Source organism: Pituophis catenifer, unplaced genomic scaffold (genome assembly GCF_029215685.1).
Source record: "Pituophis catenifer annectens isolate HBS135680 unplaced genomic scaffold, rPitCat1.0.hap2 SCAF_6, whole genome shotgun sequence".
NCBI lineage: Eukaryota > Metazoa > Chordata > Lepidosauria > Squamata > Colubridae > Pituophis > Pituophis catenifer.
In genome coordinates, this window is record NW_027256886.1 from 100,425,327 (window position 1) to 100,442,907 (window position 17,581).

General features: G+C 46.1%; 1 protein-coding gene across 3 annotated transcripts; it reads left to right on the forward strand.

Annotated features, from left to right (window-relative positions):
• The first annotated feature begins 666 nt into the window (after window positions 1-666).
• GHITM (growth hormone inducible transmembrane protein) lies at window positions 667-14,839 on the forward strand. 3 transcript variants are annotated; one of them, XM_070945006.1, is made up of 10 exons: window positions 676-723; window positions 2,264-2,405; window positions 3,333-3,497; window positions 5,354-5,453; window positions 5,890-6,001; window positions 7,024-7,165; window positions 9,791-9,899; window positions 10,784-10,972; window positions 11,829-12,006; window positions 13,906-14,839. In XM_070945006.1, exons 3-10 carry the CDS (start codon window positions 3,366-3,368, stop codon window positions 13,988-13,990), a joined length of 1,047 nt encoding a protein of 348 aa, XP_070801107.1. In that variant the 5' UTR covers window positions 676-723; window positions 2,264-2,405; window positions 3,333-3,365; the 3' UTR covers window positions 13,991-14,839. The 3 variants fall into 3 exon arrangements, with proteins under 3 accessions (XP_070801105.1, XP_070801107.1, XP_070801108.1); XM_070945004.1 differs by lacking the exon at window positions 2,264-2,405 and having other exon boundaries at window positions 667-723; XM_070945007.1 differs by lacking the exon at window positions 2,264-2,405 and having other exon boundaries at window positions 699-723; window positions 3,337-3,497.
• The last annotated feature ends 2,742 nt before the right edge of the window (window positions 14,840-17,581 follow it).

A 17,581-nucleotide genomic window follows, 5' to 3' on the forward strand; every position in this document is an offset into this window, starting at 1 on the left:
GGTAGCCTTGTCTGAGATTTCCTAATATCCACGGTTAATACACACAGCCGCAGGATCTCTTTGCATCGCAATTTCTCTGCAGGTTTTTGAGCTGAATTTTGAGGCTGTTACAATCATAATAATAATCCGGCCTTCTGGCCACCCTGCCTGGCGCTTGCCTGCCATCTAGTGGCCGAAGCCGTGTTTGCCGCTCCGCGTCTGATCAGCCTAATTCAATCCAGGTATTAATTAATTAAATGCATGTAATTAATTGTTTTAATTAACGCTCTTTTTTGTCCCGTCTCGTTCGCAGCCCATCAGATGCGCTCCTCGCCAGCAGGGGATCGGCTGCGAGTAAACCGATCTGCGACCGCGTCTAAGCCGCAGAAGGAATCCCAATGGACTGCGGCCGTGCCCGTGGCCGACATGGCCGGCGGCTCTTCGGCTGCCCGCTCCCATCATGGCCGCCCTCTCTCGTTTTTCCTCCCACCCAACGAGCGGAACTCTCCCAAAAACTTCCGCCCGGCGGCGGCCATTTGGCGAGCGCCTTCGGAGGAAGCGTCCTTTTGCCTTTACTCAAGATGGCCGCAGGCGCCTCGCTGACCCATTCGGGGGCGGGGAGGGCGGACCACGTGAGGCAGAGGAACCAATGGCAGGGCGGGGAGGGCGGACGGCCCTCACCTGGCAAGGCCGCCCCTTCCGGGAAAGGCGCTGCGCAGTCGGGAGAAGGACGAGCGGCGGGAGGTGAGTCGGCGGCGGCGGGCGGGGGGGGGGGGAGGAATGGCGGTGGACCTCCCTGGCAGGTAAGGCAGCAGTGAGGAGCCGTCAGTGGGGGTTGGGGGGGGGAATATACGGGCCCCTGCCTCAGTTTCCCTGTCTGAAGCCCAGGCGCCTCCCGGGCTTTTAACGCTCAACACAGGGAAACTGAGGCAGGAGGGCTCCCCCCATTCCCCCCCCACCTCCCTCATCAGCCCCGGATCAGCATCCACACACACACACACAGAGAGAGCCTCGTCTCTCGGCCTGAAAGCTTCTGGAAAGAACGGGATGGGCGCCGTGGGGTGGGATAGATGACCTCCGAGGGTCCCTGCCAGGCTGTTTTGCCAATTGGAGGCGGATTCCCTGCAGTCCAGGGGCATTTCTCTCCCCCCCCCCCTCTTCAGCACTCGGCTCTTACGGGAACAGATTCGGTTAACTGGATGGATGGGAGACCACCAGGAGATCTTAGGGACCCTTTTAATTATTTAAACTGTGTCTCACTGTGGAAATGCTCTCCTTCCAGGGCTATGTAACCAGGGACTATTAACTTCTATCCTCTACAGTGGCTCTACGGTGCCATGTTAGGGTGATTCGATCATGGCTTTACCCCAATTTAAAGTTTTGTCTATTGTACTGTCCACACGTGCATAAGCTGATGCTTTATTTAAACTTCTGCCTGCATTTGTGAGCCGTTGATATAAACGCAAGAAGCAGGCTGGGCAGAGCAGGAGCCTTCCCTATAATAATGGACGGTTGTGAGAGTTGGACACGAAGAAGGGCTGACTGTAGAAGAATTGACGCCTTTGAAGCCTGGTGCCGGTGTAAATTATTGTGCATGCCCGCTTGGCTTGGCAGGAGAGGCGGCGTCTGAGTGGCAGGCACATGCACGAGTGCCCAGCTCCATGTATGTGAGTGGCGGGCACATGCTCTCTCCCTCCACTCCCCAAATGGAGCTTCACGCACCAGCGGAGGATGCTTGTCCTCCCCTTTGTGTGAGCAGAGAGCGCTTGTGCTCGCCCTTCACTTGCACAAGTGGAACTCTGCACGCGCTCGGGCCCATCTCCTGCGGCCCAGCTTTGAACAGGCCGTGCGGCCTGGTGGTTGGGGACCCCCGGTGTATAGTTACCGGACAGCCAAAGTACAATGTGTTTAATTAGTGTTCTGTGTCAGTGATTGCATGATTTTAGATAATGCTAAATAAACAAACAACCAGGCAGCAATACAGCAATTTTGTTACTTATTTTTTAAAAAAAGAACGGATGATTCTGTTTAAAAAACTCTTATGGAATGTTAACCATCAGAAGGGAAACACTTTGACCTTCATTCTGAGTTGCCTTGCCTGTTGCAATAATTGCCATTTTAAGGTTAAGAGACCGGGCACATGCTTGCAAACACACACAAGGCATTACTCTTTGTGACATCATCCGGTTTTGACTCAGCATTTGCCAGTTTGCTGCTAAGGACTGATACTGCATCCTGGACCATGCAGTGAAATATTTACTCTCTTGCCTTCTTCCGTGGGCAGCTGTGCTTTTTTGTTTCAAAAAGTCCAGAAGAATCAGAAGTCAACTCTCGAGACGGAAAAGCTCCAATGGTCCATGTCTTGGGCATCTCGCTTGTTTAAAAAAATGGATTAATAACGTGGCCTCATACACGCCTGCTCAGGTGTAAGTTACATAAGACTAAAGCTTGAAAAGAGAATATTGTTCTACGTTTGCCTAGCAGCGAGTAGACTAGATTTAAAACCAAATTATTACTGAATGCTTTATAAAAAAAAAAAAAAAACAGTGCTACAGAGCCTTGTTAAAATGCCCTATTCAACTGGTACTTGTTCAGGAATTATATCCTATATCTCCCTCTGACAGGAAGGTTCCTTTTATCTCAGTTACTATGAGGCTCGGTGTAATGTTATCTGTAAGAGGCATTCATATTTCTGTTCTTTCGGTTCAAAAGTTGCATTCTAACAACATTGCAGGCATTGGGGCATCTATAAATGGTGGTTGATTTTCTCCATTTAATGTGAAATGTATATTCTGCAAATATCCCTCCATCTGGGTTTTATTTAAAGCTACATTGGGAACTGATTCTTACTTGTCAGTGAGAGAATCCTAAGCCACTTACATACAGTGCCCAATTATATGTCTCATATTCTAAGAATCAACTTGATGGCATCTTTTATGCGTCCTTAGGCAGTCTTGAAAAGCTAAGTCGGATTGGATCTGATTTGTAATTGGACGGGAGATTAGTAGGAAATCCTTGGGGGAGGGGGGGGAGCTGCCAAACAATATTCCAGAGGAAATTTATGTCCCAGGCATGAGGTCCTCAGGGGTCGAGTATCCCAGACTTTTCCAGTGTAGTCCTGGTCCTTTTACATCAGGGGTGTCCAACCTTTTGGCCACTTGAAGACTTGTGGACTTCACTCCCAGGTCTTAAAGCGGCCAAGGTTGGAGGCCCCGTTTCACATCATCACCCTGCCTACTGCAGCTCTGATTGCCTGCAACCGAAATTGTGTGGTTGTGCAGCTTTGCTTTGCCGAGTTTTCTCCTGCGTTTCTGGATCAGGCAAAGGCTCTGACTTCTGTCCTGTTGTTGCAGACAGCTGTTGTCATTGACTTGGTTCCCGCAGCCATGCTGGCAGCACGGTTGGTGTGCCTTCGGGCTCTCCCCGGCAGCAGCCTGCGCTCCGCCGTCACTCAGATTTCGCCCACCGTGAGAAATTCCTCCCTAAAGACCAAGCAATGGCTCCTGCAGCCTCACCAGGTACGTCTCTCCAGAATCTCATCCTTCTTTTATTGTTTTCCAATTTGCTTCTATGCAGGAGTCCTCAGTGGACTTGTGGAACTTGGCTGAGCTTGAAGCAGCTAAGCAGGGTCGGGCCTGGGAGAGAACTTGAAAGAGAGATCACCAGGAACTCTACCCTGGAAGCTAAACTTCAAAGGGAAAAGCAAAAAAAAGACCGGAAGGTGTTGTTGGTGACCTAACTTCCATTCTGTGGTCCAAAGAAGGGCCAGGATGTCTCCATGTAGACAATGGGAGCTGAACTTGATCCAAGAGAGTCTTTGCTTTCTTTCTTTTACACTTATTCAGTTCATTAGTCACCCCCTGGTGCAAGCAACTACATATACGGTGTGGGTATTTCAATTTTAAAAGGCGGACCAAGGCTCTGAGTCGTAACTGGCCAGCATGGACTTGGGGGAAAATGTCTCTCTGAAATGCAGCAGAAAGAGAGGGGGGGGGGGATAGCTAGTTCGGCGGGATTGGATTTAATAGAAAAGTAGCTTTTTGCAGTGTCGGGGACTCTTCTGTGCTTTGGGGCTCACATGCTCTGTCTCTGATACTTTAAACATAACCACTTTAATCCCAGTTTAATGTCCCAGGGGACTGTAGTAGGTTTCAAAGGGAACATCTAAAAAGCCACACACAACAGGCACTATAAATACCACGCACACAACAGCACACAGTCTGCGAGAGAGAAGTTCCCTGAGGATGGGCTCCAGCACGAGTCCGAAAGCTCGGAAGACAAAACCTCCGTTCTCGTTGACCGACCCAGGTTGGATCCTGCAACATTATCCTGGGATACGTAGATTCACCTTCGTTCGTGAAAAGTCTTCTGCCTCTGCTGGTTTGAGACAAGAGAAGGGGTGAAACACTAAATCAAGGTTCGCGCAGGCTCATGTAGGAGCCGTGATGGGTCCAGCCAAGAGCCTCTGAAATCCAGCGAGCGATGTAGGAGGGGCCCTTAATCAGGATCTGAGGGATGGTCTTCCTCTCGCTCGCCACACGTAGGTGGAGATGTGTCGAGACTTGGAGTCCTGCTCTGCCTTGAGCTTCTCATTGGCACTGTGGAACCCATTTCCTGGGGTGACAGCAGATGGACGCCCGCACAGGACTGAGCCTCCAGACCTCTTGTCTTTCAGGTGGCGAGAGGGAAAAAGCGACATGGCTGCATCTCACCTATCCCGGCAGACAGACATTCACATTGGGAGGGGGGAAATGGGAATGTGAAGTGGGGGGAGGGATGGAAGCTCAGCTGAGCCTCCTGAGAGGCTCCAGCCAGCCAAGATCATTAACCCACGTGCAGAGCTGGGAACCCAGCGCCTGTTTCCTGACCAATGTACGAGCACCTGACGGGATATCCGCAGATAACCGAGGGGGTGGCTGGGGAGAGGGAACTTCCCTTTGTGTTGTTTGCAGGGAAAAACCTCAGAGTCAGCTTAGGCTGTTTCTCCAACCATTTAAGCTCCGGTGAAGTCTACTCTTGGCAAAAACCAATGGCTCTTTCTTTGCTTACCCTTGTCGGCTCCTCCAGAGGAATTGTGTGTGTTTGCAGGGGCTGAAAACGGCACTAGATTTAACTTCCCTGATCAGCCAAGTTACAAAGCCTGGTTTCAAAGTTTAGTACCATTTATTCCTCCAGAATCTCTGTGTTTGTGTGTGCCCCCAAGTGGGGGATCTCTCAGGCATGCCAGTCAGAATATCCCTCTTGAAAAATGAGCCTTAGCCTGATTTAGTTTTCCTTGCAGGGGCTGGGAGGCACGGCTCTCGTGCATTTATTCCTTCAGGCCTCTAGAATTCACCTTTCCTGCTTGCTGTTGTTTTGTTGTTTTGAATCTTAGGGATATTCCTCCAGGGTTCGGACAGGGATTCGTCAAAGGAAACCTGGTCAAGAAGTGAAAGAAGCAGCTTTTGAACCATCAATGGAAACGGCCTTTAAAAGTAGGTGCCCATATATGTCTGTCAGAATCAGGGCCGGCATAAGCCAGTAGAGTTCTGTGTTTTTCCACCCTCCTTGTTCTAAGCTCTGATTTAAAAAACGTCTGCTGTGCAAACAAAGCATGCAATCTGATTGCGGTTAAACCCTAGACTTCTTGGGCAGGGTTCAGAGTTGAACCAAGCGAAGGTACTTTGATTCTGGCATGGGCACCTCTCTTGCCCTCCTTAGAGGAGCACAGGGTCCTTCCGTGGGGTGTGCCAGACGGGAAACGTGCTTTGTTTTCAAGCAAAGAAAGACCCAGACCCCACAAGGAAACCTCCGGGCTTTACTAGATGTAAAATTGGCCCTGTGCAGAAAACTTTGGGAAATTGTCTTGGGGCAACCCTTTCTCAAGGAGAGAAACTATTTCCAGTGGATTGCTCTTTTCTCTTTTATCAGTTCACCAGGCAGGACGATGGATCGTGGCCGGGGGTGCTGCTGTCGGTCTTGGCGCTCTCTGTTATTATGGGCTGGGCATGTCCAATGAAATCGGCGCACTGGAAAAAGCTGTGTAAGCCGTTTATTTCTAATAGGAACCGTTTATAGAGCGTCTCTGGCTGCTCTGGCCTTCTGGAACCTCAGCGGATATGGAGCTGTTTAGTGACCTAATAGCTATGTATATGTATATATCCTGGGAGAAAACATGGCATATTCATCTCGCAATTAAAGTAATTACAGTAAAAATCAATGTATGGATAGTTCTGAGCACACGCTGGAGAAATGGAGTGGACGGTGATTTGCGATTCAGACCCTAGCAATAATCTATTTTTAAAGATTCACTTAAATTACTTCGGGGGGGAAAAACACCTCACGAAGCTGTGTATTGATTTAATCATTATGCCAAGAACTGAGTTTGCTGAGTGGAAAAACTTTGGCAAAAAAAAAACAAATCTTGTTAAAGAGAGCCCTGTTTAGCATGTTGGCTTGTTTGAAGCTTTCTGGTTTGTTTTGGTTTAGCGTATAATGAATGAAAGTCCCGAAGGGGCTTTCTCTAAAGGCAACTGGACTTTGTTTTTCCTTGAAAATGTTTTGCTTCTCACCCAAGAAGCTTCTGGAGGAACTAAAGAAGCTTCTTGGATGAGAGGCGACATGTTTTCAAGGAGAAAACCAAGAAAGTTGAGCTGCCTTTTGAAAAAGCACCTTTGATGAACTGACGTAGTTATTTTGGACCTTTGCTTGGGGGTGGGGGGTGGGGGGGGCTGTGTATTTACAGGCCTTCAGGCACAGCCAAGGGCAGCTTTTGTGGGCCTGAAGAAAGAGGCGGCTGCTTTAATGATTAAAGATGAACTGGCATTCCAGTCTGCTCTGTCTTGAAGGGTTTGCATAACCCTCGTTTGATTTGAGTCCCAGCATGTGACTACAGACAATCCTCGACTTACAGCAGTTTGTCTTGTGATCGTTCGGAGTCGGTTGTAAGTTGAGGACTACCAGATATAACAAGACCGATATGTAATCGGAGAAAAGGACCTGGGTTCTTGCCCTATCCATGTCGAGGAAGGCTTACCCTACGTGCGTTTTCTCTGGTTTTTCCAGGATTTGGCCCCAGTATGTGAAGGACCGGATTCGTTCCACTTACATGTACTTTGCCGGAAGCGTGGGCTTGACCGCCTTGTCTGCACTGGCCGTCAGCAGAACTCCTGCCATGATGGGGCTGATGATGAAGGGCTCCTGGCTGGTAAGGCCTTCTCTCTCTGCCGTGTGTGGGGGGGGGGGGGGGACCCAGCTGTTATAGGTATAGATAAGGTGAAACTTGGTTTAGTGCCAGTAACTGCAAGAGGGATCTTGGGGTCCTAGAGGACAACCACTTAAATATGAGCCACCAGTCTGCGGCAGCAGCCTTAAAAACCCAACACAATCCTAGGCTGCATTAATAGAGGGATAGAATCGACATCACGGGAAATTCTAGTACCACTTTACAAAACCTTCGTGAGGCCACGCTTGGAAATACTGCATCCAGTTCTGGGCACCACAATTACAAAAAGAGCGCAGAGAAGAGCAACAAAGATGATTAAAGGCCAGAAGGCTAAAACATGAAGAACGGTTGCAAGAACTGAGTATGTCTAGCTTAATGAAAAGAAAGACAGGGAAACATGATAGTAGTGTTCTTATATTTGAGAGGTTCTTACAAAGACGAGGGGGTCAAATTATTTTCCAAAACACCAAAAAGCAAAATGAGAAACAATGGATAGAAACTGATCAAGGAGAGAAGCAACCTAGAACTTAGAAACTTCCTAAGGGCGTGCCCTTTTGCTCGCACCCAGGCAACAGAAACCAGGGAGGGGTGTGATTGTGAAGTGGGGGGGGGGGCGCTGGGAGGGAAGTGAGGAATCCATAAATACTGTCTGGCCTGGGAGAATCTCGACACCTCAAGGTCAAAGGGTGAGAGCCTCCTGATCCCAGCGGACTTGTTTCCCAAAACAAAGAGATGGCATTGGATTGATGGACAGTGGGGGAGGGAAGGGGGACTTTTTAACTAGGCAGCTTTTTGGGCGAAAATCTCAGAACTGGCTTCGCTTCTTCTGTGCCCATATGGATCTATCACTCTTGGTAAAGTAACGTCCCAGGAGTTTCTTTTGCTGCTGAGGCCATCCGGAGGGTTGGCAAAGGACTTGCCTCCAACATAACACAAGGGTGTAAAAGATAAGCTAGGAAATGACTCCCTGTGTCTCTCAACGAGGGCAACGTGAAGATGTGTGTTCCGCTCCCAGAATTAATGTCCACACATCTACAGTTCCTGTTTTGTTTTTCTAATTCTGATGAGGGTAGCATGTCTGTAAACAGAAGTTCTCCCAGGGGGCATCTACATGAACTTTTAGGTAATACGCTGTTATCAGCAATTAAAAATACTATTCTTTTTCCCCCAAAAAAGCTGATAAGAACCATTTGTTTACTTATTTACTTATTCTTACCTATTTATTACATTGTTATGCCACCTGTCTCCCCTGCGAGGAGATGCTGTGCAGCTGCAGATTATAAAATAGGTAGAAAAATCATTAGAATATTCAAACATTGAAACTGCTTAGCTTAGCTGTCGTTTAATCACTTGTTTAGCAATACCTCCAGCAAGGATGATGTTTAGGAAATGAAACACCATCAAACCTCAGCTTTTTACTTTTACCTAATAATATAAACTAGCCATCTCTATAGCAACAAACCTATCTCAATGGTAAAACCCAAAAATCAAAATTTCATTTTTGTCCACCTCGAGTACAAAGTCCAGAAGCGGTTTCCAAGTAGAAACAAAAGTAATTGTGGTTTTTTTCCCTTTAATCAAAGCAGTCAATTTGCCTATCTCTGCTAACTCTGTCAACTTTTGCAGCCATTCATCCATTGTGGGAATCAAAGTTGGAATCTTTTCCCCTTTCCCTCCCTTATTTTTCATTTGCTTTTGTATTTTTTATTACAAACTAATAAAAACTGTAAATATGGAAGGAAATGGATCAGAAATGCCAGACCTGGTTTTTTTTTAATGTTCTTGTGCCCTATTTGACGATCCACCTGTGTCCACAAGAGGGCGTGGTAGTTAATTTTAACTATCGTAGTTTCTTTTTTAATAAATCCACCTGTTTTTCTGCAATGAAGAGAACAACCAGTCCTGGGGCTCCGTCCTTTACTCAAATAAGCAGCGTTTCCCGAACTGAAACCCCACTTACGTAGTTTCAGAAGAGAGTTTATACCCCTAGAAGATATTAGCAGATGCCTAAACTCCTCAAAAATCCAGGAATAACCCAGTCTTCCTCCTGTCCCATTTTCTGATACAAGTGACATGATGAGTCTGTATTGAATATGCGCAGTCTTTAATAAAGGAGACTAATTTTAGGTTTCTACCTCAAATTACCGTGTATGTCTGGGAGACCCACTGGGCTGGAGACACCAGACCAGAAGAACAGAATGTCAGAGTTGGAAAGGACCTCTGAGGTCTTCGAGTCCGACCCCCTGCTCAAAAAGGAGACCCTAGACCATTCCAGACAAGTGGCCCTCCAGGCTCTTCTTAAAAGCCTCCAGTGATGGAGCACCCAAAGCCTCTGAAGGGAAGCCCCTTCCACTGGTGGATTGTTCCCACTCTTGGTAAATTCCTCCTTAGTTCCAGGTTGCTTCTCTCCTTGGTTAGTTTCCGTCCGTTGTTTCTTGTCTTGCCAGAACAGGTGGGAAATTAATTGGGATCACATGTTCACACTTGAGGTCACGTTAATGGAAAACACCCCAAAAGCACAGTAGAAGGCAAGCGTGGCTCGCAAAGCACCGATCCAAGTGAAATGCCTCTTGTTGGCCTTAATGAATAGCCATGTTTTGTTGGCAGGCCATCGGTGCCACCTTTGCAGTGATGATTGGAGCTGGCATGCTGGTTCGATCCATAGATTACGAAGAGAGTCCGATCCCCAAACACCTGGCATGGATGCTGCATGCAGGTACTCGCGTTTCTGGATTTCTTAAAACACACTGACCACCTAATGCAATGCATTTTGGAAAAATCCCTGCCAAATGCTTTCCTATATTTTGCCTCTTTTAGATTTTTGCTGAAGAAGGATCTGGGCAAACTTAGCTTGTTGAGTTAGCAGTCTTGGAAACCAAGAAATGGGTGGGTGGGTGGGTGGCATGGCCTGGAGTCATGGTATCCCATCATGTCCAAGGAGACATCTACCCATCCCCTGAACCTCATTTGTCTGGTATAATTGGTAGCTGGGCTGTATAATTTTAGCATCTTGCATTAGAAATATTTCTGCACACTCTGCCATGTGGTATATGGATGACCTACACTAGAAGACAAAATAAAAAGAGTTTGACACATGGGGGAAATGCTGGTTTTGAGAATCAATGTTGTGTTTAAACCTACAGCCACACACATTCCCAATGCCACCTGAGGCATTTTCTGTGGAGATTCTCAATCATCCAGGTCATGGTTGTCCCAAAGGTGCCTTTTTTTTCAAGAGGCAACTGGACTTTGTTTTTCCTTGAAGACGTGTCGCTTCTCATCCAAAAGGCTTCTTCCAGAAGCTTCTTGGATGAGAAGCAAAACGTTTTCAAGGAAAAACCAGAAAGTCCAGTTGCCTCTTGAAAAAGCCCCTTTGGGACTATTCTTGTATTCTTTTCTCGTATTAATTTTTTTCCAAAAGAGGAAGGAGTGTCTCGGGTTGGGTGAAAATTGATGGACCTCTGTGACAATCAGGGTCAGGATGCGGGGCCCATTTAGTTTAGTACTTGTAAGAAAATCACAATAAAATAATACATGAATTGAATAAATAAAGCTGCAACGAATCAAGGATTTTTCCCTCTTTTCTGTTTCTCCGCCTAGGTGTTATGGGTGCCGTGGTGGCTCCTCTGACCCTCCTTGGCGGCCCCCTCCTTATCCGAGCTGCTTGGTACACAGCCGGCATCGTGGGGGGCCTCTCCGCCGTGGCCATGTGCGCCCCAAGTGAGAAGTTTCTGAACATGGGAGCCCCCCTGGGCGTGGGCCTGGGGCTCGTGCTCGTTTCCTCCGTAGGTAAGCGGATCAGCTCTCCTGAGAGAGAGGTGGGCCAAAAGGCCGGAAGGGCCTGGGTTTGGTGGGTCTGATGTGGTCGGCCACTTCTGGAAACATTTGAGTGTATAGGTAGTCCTCGGCTTACGACCCCAGTTGGGGCCGGAACCTCCATTGCTAAGCAGGGCACTTATTAAGTGAGTCAGATATGCGGGGTTCCTGACCTTTTCTGTCATGGATGTTAAGGGAATCCTTCCACAGCTTCCCTCCTGCTTTTCCCGTCAACGTTACTTGTCAGAATCCAGCTGATTCTGGTGATAAATGGAGATCACATTACAATGATAGACAAGTAATCATCAACTTACAACGGTTCATTTAGTGACCGTTCAAAGTTGCAGTGGCACTGAAAAAAAGGGAGTTATGACCCTTTTTACGGACGACCATTGCAGGTCCCCGTGGTCACGTGATCAGAGTTGAGATGCTTGGCAACTGGCATGTGCTTATGACGGCTGCAGCGTCCCCCAGGGTCACCGGATCCCTTCTGGCAACCTTCTGACAAATAAAGTCAGTGGGGAAGCCAGATTCACTTAACGACCAGGTTATTTCACTTAACAGCTGCAGGGATTCATTCAAGAATTGTGGCAAGAAAACTTGTAAAAATGGGGCAAAATTAACAAATGTCTCCCTTAGCAACAGAAATGTTGGACTCCATTGTGGTCGTAAGTCGAGAACAACCAGTAATTAGCTTCTTGGGCAGTCAGGGATCCTGCTGAAGTAACTTGCATGGCATAATTCTTACCATTTTGTGGAGGGGGTGGTGGTGGAAAAGGTGGGTCACCCACTGACTCTTTTGCCCTTGGGGTGTGCGTGTGTCTTCCAGGATCCATGTTCCTGCCTCCGACTTCCATCTTGGGCGCCGGCATGTATTCTGTGGCCATTTATGGGGGGTTGGTACTTTTTAGCCTGTTCCTGCTTCACGACACCCAGCAAGTTATCAAACGTGCGGAGAGTCAACCATACCTGGCGGTCGGAGTGTGGAAATACGATCCGATCAATGCGTAAGTGTTGCTGCTTGCGGGATGTCATGCCAGTTGGGCCCCAGCTGGGGGTAACCCAGAGCCTGAGGAGAGTTCCACAGCTGGCAAATCGCATGCCATCTTGTTGATGATAATAACAATAATAATAATACAATTCCCATTAAAAACACAGCCCTGGTGTTAAGGATATTGGTGTTGGGTTACCAACCAGCAGAGTAAATGCACAAGCAAATGTTGCTGAGAGCAATGAATAAGAGATATGCAAACTGATTTATCAAAAGCTTACTTTATAGTAGACAAACAGTCTCATAGTCTTTAAACAAATTCCAAGCCTTTGCCATTTAAATCAGTCCAGTAGTTACAGAATCTTCTTACCAAACAAAGAGTAGTTGGTTAGAATAACAAACTCACTCTGGTTCACAAACCACGATGGTAGCAGATAGCAACCCCCTCACTATGGCAGCATATGATACTCCGGTAGCATATAACATCAGCTTCATACACAATGGCAGCATATCATAGCAGCAACTGAACACGTTACAATACCTTGCTTAAATACTCTCAGCAACGTTTCCTTGTGCATTTACTCTGCTGGTTGGAAACACAACACCAATATCCTTAACACCTGGGCACTCGAGAACCTTGCTTGCCCCTATTTTGGATTGGCCATTGAAAACAGGAAATTTGAGATACCTTTTGTGGGCCAGGTATACAGAAAGAGCTGGAAGGGGCCAGTCCAACCCCCTGCTCAAGCAGGAGACCCTCGGCCATTTTGAGACCAAGAGCTTCTCCAGTCTCTTCTTGAAAACCTCCAGTGATTGGGAAGGCATTCCACTGGCTAATGGTTCTTACTGTCAGGAAATTTCTCTTTTTCCTTCTAGGTTGCTTCTCGTTTCATTTCCACCCACTGTTTCTGGTCTTCTGGCGCTTAACTCTAAACTCCTTTGCATTTCAGCCTGATTAATAAGGCCTGTGGAGAAAATCCTGGATACTTTTTAAGTAGGATTATGCAAAACATGTTACTCTGAACTGAACGGAACAGTGTAATGAAAATTCCCATTTCACGTGTAAATTGCCCGTTGTGTGTCCAAATGGGTTGTCATAGGTTCTTCCGCATCAGAGCATTTCTGCATAGAAGGCAGAATTTTTTTCAAAGTTTCTTACTTTTTAATAGCATGAGGTGAACCTCTGGCTGCTTATTAATGAGTGTTATTAATGTATTAATGTTTTATTAATAATTGCATGTTAATGATTGTTCAAAAGTCAGCCTGTTATTGCTTAAAATTTAAATTCGACTCAAACCCAGCAGATTCTGTCTTTAAATCCAAAGCTCAATATAGACTCTTAAATTGAGGGTTTTATTGCAGTGTTTCTCAAACTTGGCAATTGGGAGATGTGCGCATGCCAGCTGGGGAATTCTGGGAGTTGAAGTCCACATATCTTCAAGTAGCCTTGGTTGAGAAACACTGGTTTACTGCATTAATATTGAAACCATAGTCTCTGTCATTTGTATTTTATCTGTCTGCCTGCCTAGCTAGATACTTAGCTATTTATTAAATGTATACACTGCCCGTCTCACTATCTAATGTCTGAGTAGTTTACCATTTAAAAAATGTATACATTGGTCTTTTTCAACTTTGGCAACCTTAAGATATGTGAACTTCAATTCCCAGAATTCTACAGCCAGCCATCTACACGGGTGTAGGTCAATAATTTTCAGGTAGGATTTTCAGAGCTGAAAGGAAAGATATGGGCAAGTCAGCTGGTAAAAATAATATTGAGCACGTTGACTTTATTTGCGAAAGAACGGTTAACTAGCTTTAGTTGAAAGAATACCAAACAGTTCAACAGCATAACAGTCCAATAAATGCTTTATGGTTGAACTCTCTCCAAGGAATCTCCTTGTTTCCTCCTTTCCAGGTGTATGAGCATTTATATGGACACCCTCAACATCTTCATCAGAGTGGCTACCATGCTTGCTGGCGGTGGCGGCAGGAAGAAGTAGATGCAGCTGCACTGACAGGTCACCAGTCAGTTTCTCTGCTTAGTGCAAACTCGAATAAAATGTTTGTTGCGTCCAAGCAGCTTTCATGTAGAAGTTTGATATTCTAAGCACTCAGTCTCAAAATTCTTCTTGGTTTCCAGTTGTAATTTGTAAAGCATCCAGTGGTTACTAGTTTGCACGTACCACTTAAATCACTTTACTCGGGCTGGAGAGGTTTTTGAAATGGAAAAGAAGTTCGTATCAGTAGATCTATATTTATAGCAGTTGCTAAGTTCGCTTCTCCTTTCCAAAGATGACTCCCTGCCACTCTGGACAGGCCTGGAAGACCGTTTATACTCCTTAGCAAGAGTTGAATTCAACTGTGGAAAGTATAAAATGATTATTTCAGCGGAAAATCAGGGAGCTGCCCAAGCTTAGTTGCTACCTGCAATTGGCTTATTTTGGAAGAGACCTCCTGGTGGAAATTGGGCGTAGCGAAGGATGATGGTGGTTGAATAGCAAAGCCTTCTGTCCGGGGCTGTGTTCTGCCCCAAAGTCAGGATGGCCTTCAGCCACGTTTTTTTCTCAGAATCCTCTGCCAAATACTGGCCTCCGGCTGGCCCTTCCATTTGATAACTGGATAGGGATTTCTAAAAGAATATTAAGCAGGACTCTTCATTTAATTCCTGAATTACAGGCTGGGGAAAAACAGTTGTACATAAATCTACAAGGGAGACAATAAATACAAAATGGTATGAAGCTCCCAGCTTCTGTAATACTCGCATTTCTTTCACAGATAACAGCAATTCTGTAATGTATAGTGTCAATCTATGCTATCGGGTCTTACTAAATAAAGTCCTTGCACAACAATTTGTGAGTCTTGTTGTCTTACATTAGAGCAGTGCTTCTTTCGAGATCCATGGGGAGAGGGGGACAGCCTCCGAAATTGTCCACTGACATGGCCACGTTAGTAGATACCAGATTAGAAAATATTGCCCTGTTGATACTGTAATTACGATACAGACGTAATACTACTAAGTAGACCACGGTGAGATCTAGATACAACCAGACCTGAGTGCCAAAGTCTCTCTCTGTCTTGGATAAGATTTCCGCTGCCATTTGTGTCGGATGTTGGCTTACAGAATGAACAGTCTACAAATGGAATGAACAACGGGCCCTCCATCCATTGTGGAAACAGGATTTTGTGTATTGGCCCTTTTGATACACCCCAAAATGGCTGGTGGGTATGGTTTTGCTGCCTTGCTATAAAAAATAATAATAACCTGCAGTTAAGAAAGCAATGCAAGAGTTCAGAAATACGAATACAGCTGTTATCAACGTGGATTCAGCACAGTATTGATTCTGTACTAAATAGTCTTGCAGAAAGGAATGCAAGAAAGTGCAGTACAGGTAATCCTTGATATATGACCACAATTGGGCCCAAAATATATGTTGCTAAGTGAGACATTTGAGTTTTGCCTCATTTTACAACCCTTGTTAAGTGAATCACTGCAGTTAAGTTAGTAACACGAATGAATCCAGGTTTCCCCCCCCCCCTTGATTTTGCTTGTCAGAAGGTCACAAAAGGGGATCACATGGACACTGCAACCGTCATAAATATGAGTCGGTAGCCAAGCCTCTGAATTTTGATCACGTGACCCTGGGGAGGCTGCAAGTCATCAGTGAAAAACGGCCATCAGTCCCTTTTTTCAGTGCCATTGTAACTTCAAACGGTCACTAAATGAACTGTTGTAAGTCGAGGACTCCCTGTTATAAAATTAGGGGTTTGTGTCTTAAGTAAGGATGGGAAAGGAGCAGCTTTGACCCCACAGGGCTCCCCACCGTGGCATCTCTCGCTCCTCTTGCGGGATGGGTGGGGTCCAATCTTTTGGGCCCGCCCCTTTTCAGACCGGCCTTCAACTTGCTTTGGAAAGAGACCTGGAGACCTTCGCCCCACAGAGGGTGGCCCTGAGGAGCAGGCTGGGTTCTGCCAGGGCCTAACCTCCTTGGAATCCTTTGAAGGGGTGGCCTTGTCACACCTGCCCCAACCATGGAGTTATCCACAAGGCGGTTTTGTGTGCGAGTCCCCTCCTTCGACCCTCGGTCTCACTGCCTATCATTTGCACCCTTTTTTTGCCTCCAAGAATTTACAAAGGTTGCCTTCCGTAGGACCCAGAAACGTGTCCCAAGACTATGTAGGGATCTTATCACATAGAATTAACGCCTTGATCCAGTCAACCATTCACCTGTGGCAACAGATTTATGACTCTTGGAAAAGAATATAAAGGATTTTGTTTCCAGAGACCACTTCTGAACTTTGTGCTTGAAAAGAATGAAATTTTTAAGGAACTGATAGATCTTTATAGAAATGGCTACTTTATATTATTACTAGCTGAATATCCGTGCTCCTCTATGAAACTATGTGATTGGGCTTGATAAATCAACACTTACAGCTTGAAAATTAATGAGTAGTTACAATCAGCCTCTCCTCTCCCCTTCTCTCCCTCAGCCTTGCCCCACAGAGGACTCCCCTATCCTATCCCCTTCTCTCCCTCAGGCCTGCCCCAAGAAGCCTCTCCTATCCCCTTCTCTCCCTCAGGATTGCCCCACAGATGCCTCCCAGTGGTGGGTTGCCCCCGGTTTGCATCAGTTCTATAGAACCAGTAGTAAAACTGGTAGGAGGCTCCGCCCACTGACCCCAACATCATCAAGATGCTTCTGCGCATGCGCAGAAGAGCACGTGCACAGCCCCGTTGCGAACCGGTAGTAAAGGTAAATAGAACCCACTCGTGATGTCTCCCCTATCCTATCCCCTGCTTGCTGCTGTGAAAGTAAAACTGAAACTGAAACTCCTCTCCTCTGCTTGTGTTTTGCATTTGGAACAGATTTCTTTTGAGGTGGGGAGGGGGAGTAGAACTTAGCATCAGAGCGTGTTAATAATAATATAAGAAATACTAATGCTCTGATGGTCATTTCAAAAAACCCTTTCTTAGTGAGCACATAGAAGCCAAGAGGAACATATGTGGCAAATTTCAGGTTTGTAGGCTTTACAGTTCTGGAGATTTTGTGATGATGCGTGAGTTGTATTTCACTTTTATATATAAAGATGAAAAAACAAAACGTTATTTGATGTTAATGCCTTATTTTACTGCAACAGAGAGTCGGAAGTCAACACTTCTTTTTATTTTTCCTAATCCTCCTTCACTTTTCTTTCCCCTCTTCCTCCTCCACTGTTTTCCTATTTTCTTTTGTATTTTGTATCTTATTTTATTTTATAACTCAATAAAAATGTTAACGAGGAAAATACCAAGAGATTAGCCACCTTAATGTAACACCACAGGCTCATCAAAGATGGATTACTTCCCTTTTTCTCTGTGGGGCAAGATTCCAGTCAAGGGAAGAGAGGGGATAATTATTTGAGAGCAGCACTCTTTCACCGTCTATCAAAGGGGATCACGGGAAGATGGGCCGCTGGGACAAACTCTAGATGATGAAAAAAGCCCAAATCTTAGCATCAATGGAGGTTTTCACCAGAAAGCCAAAGTCATCTAGTCTGACCCCCTGCTTAAGTGGGTGAGCCTATACCAGTAATGGCTAACCTTTTCCGGACCG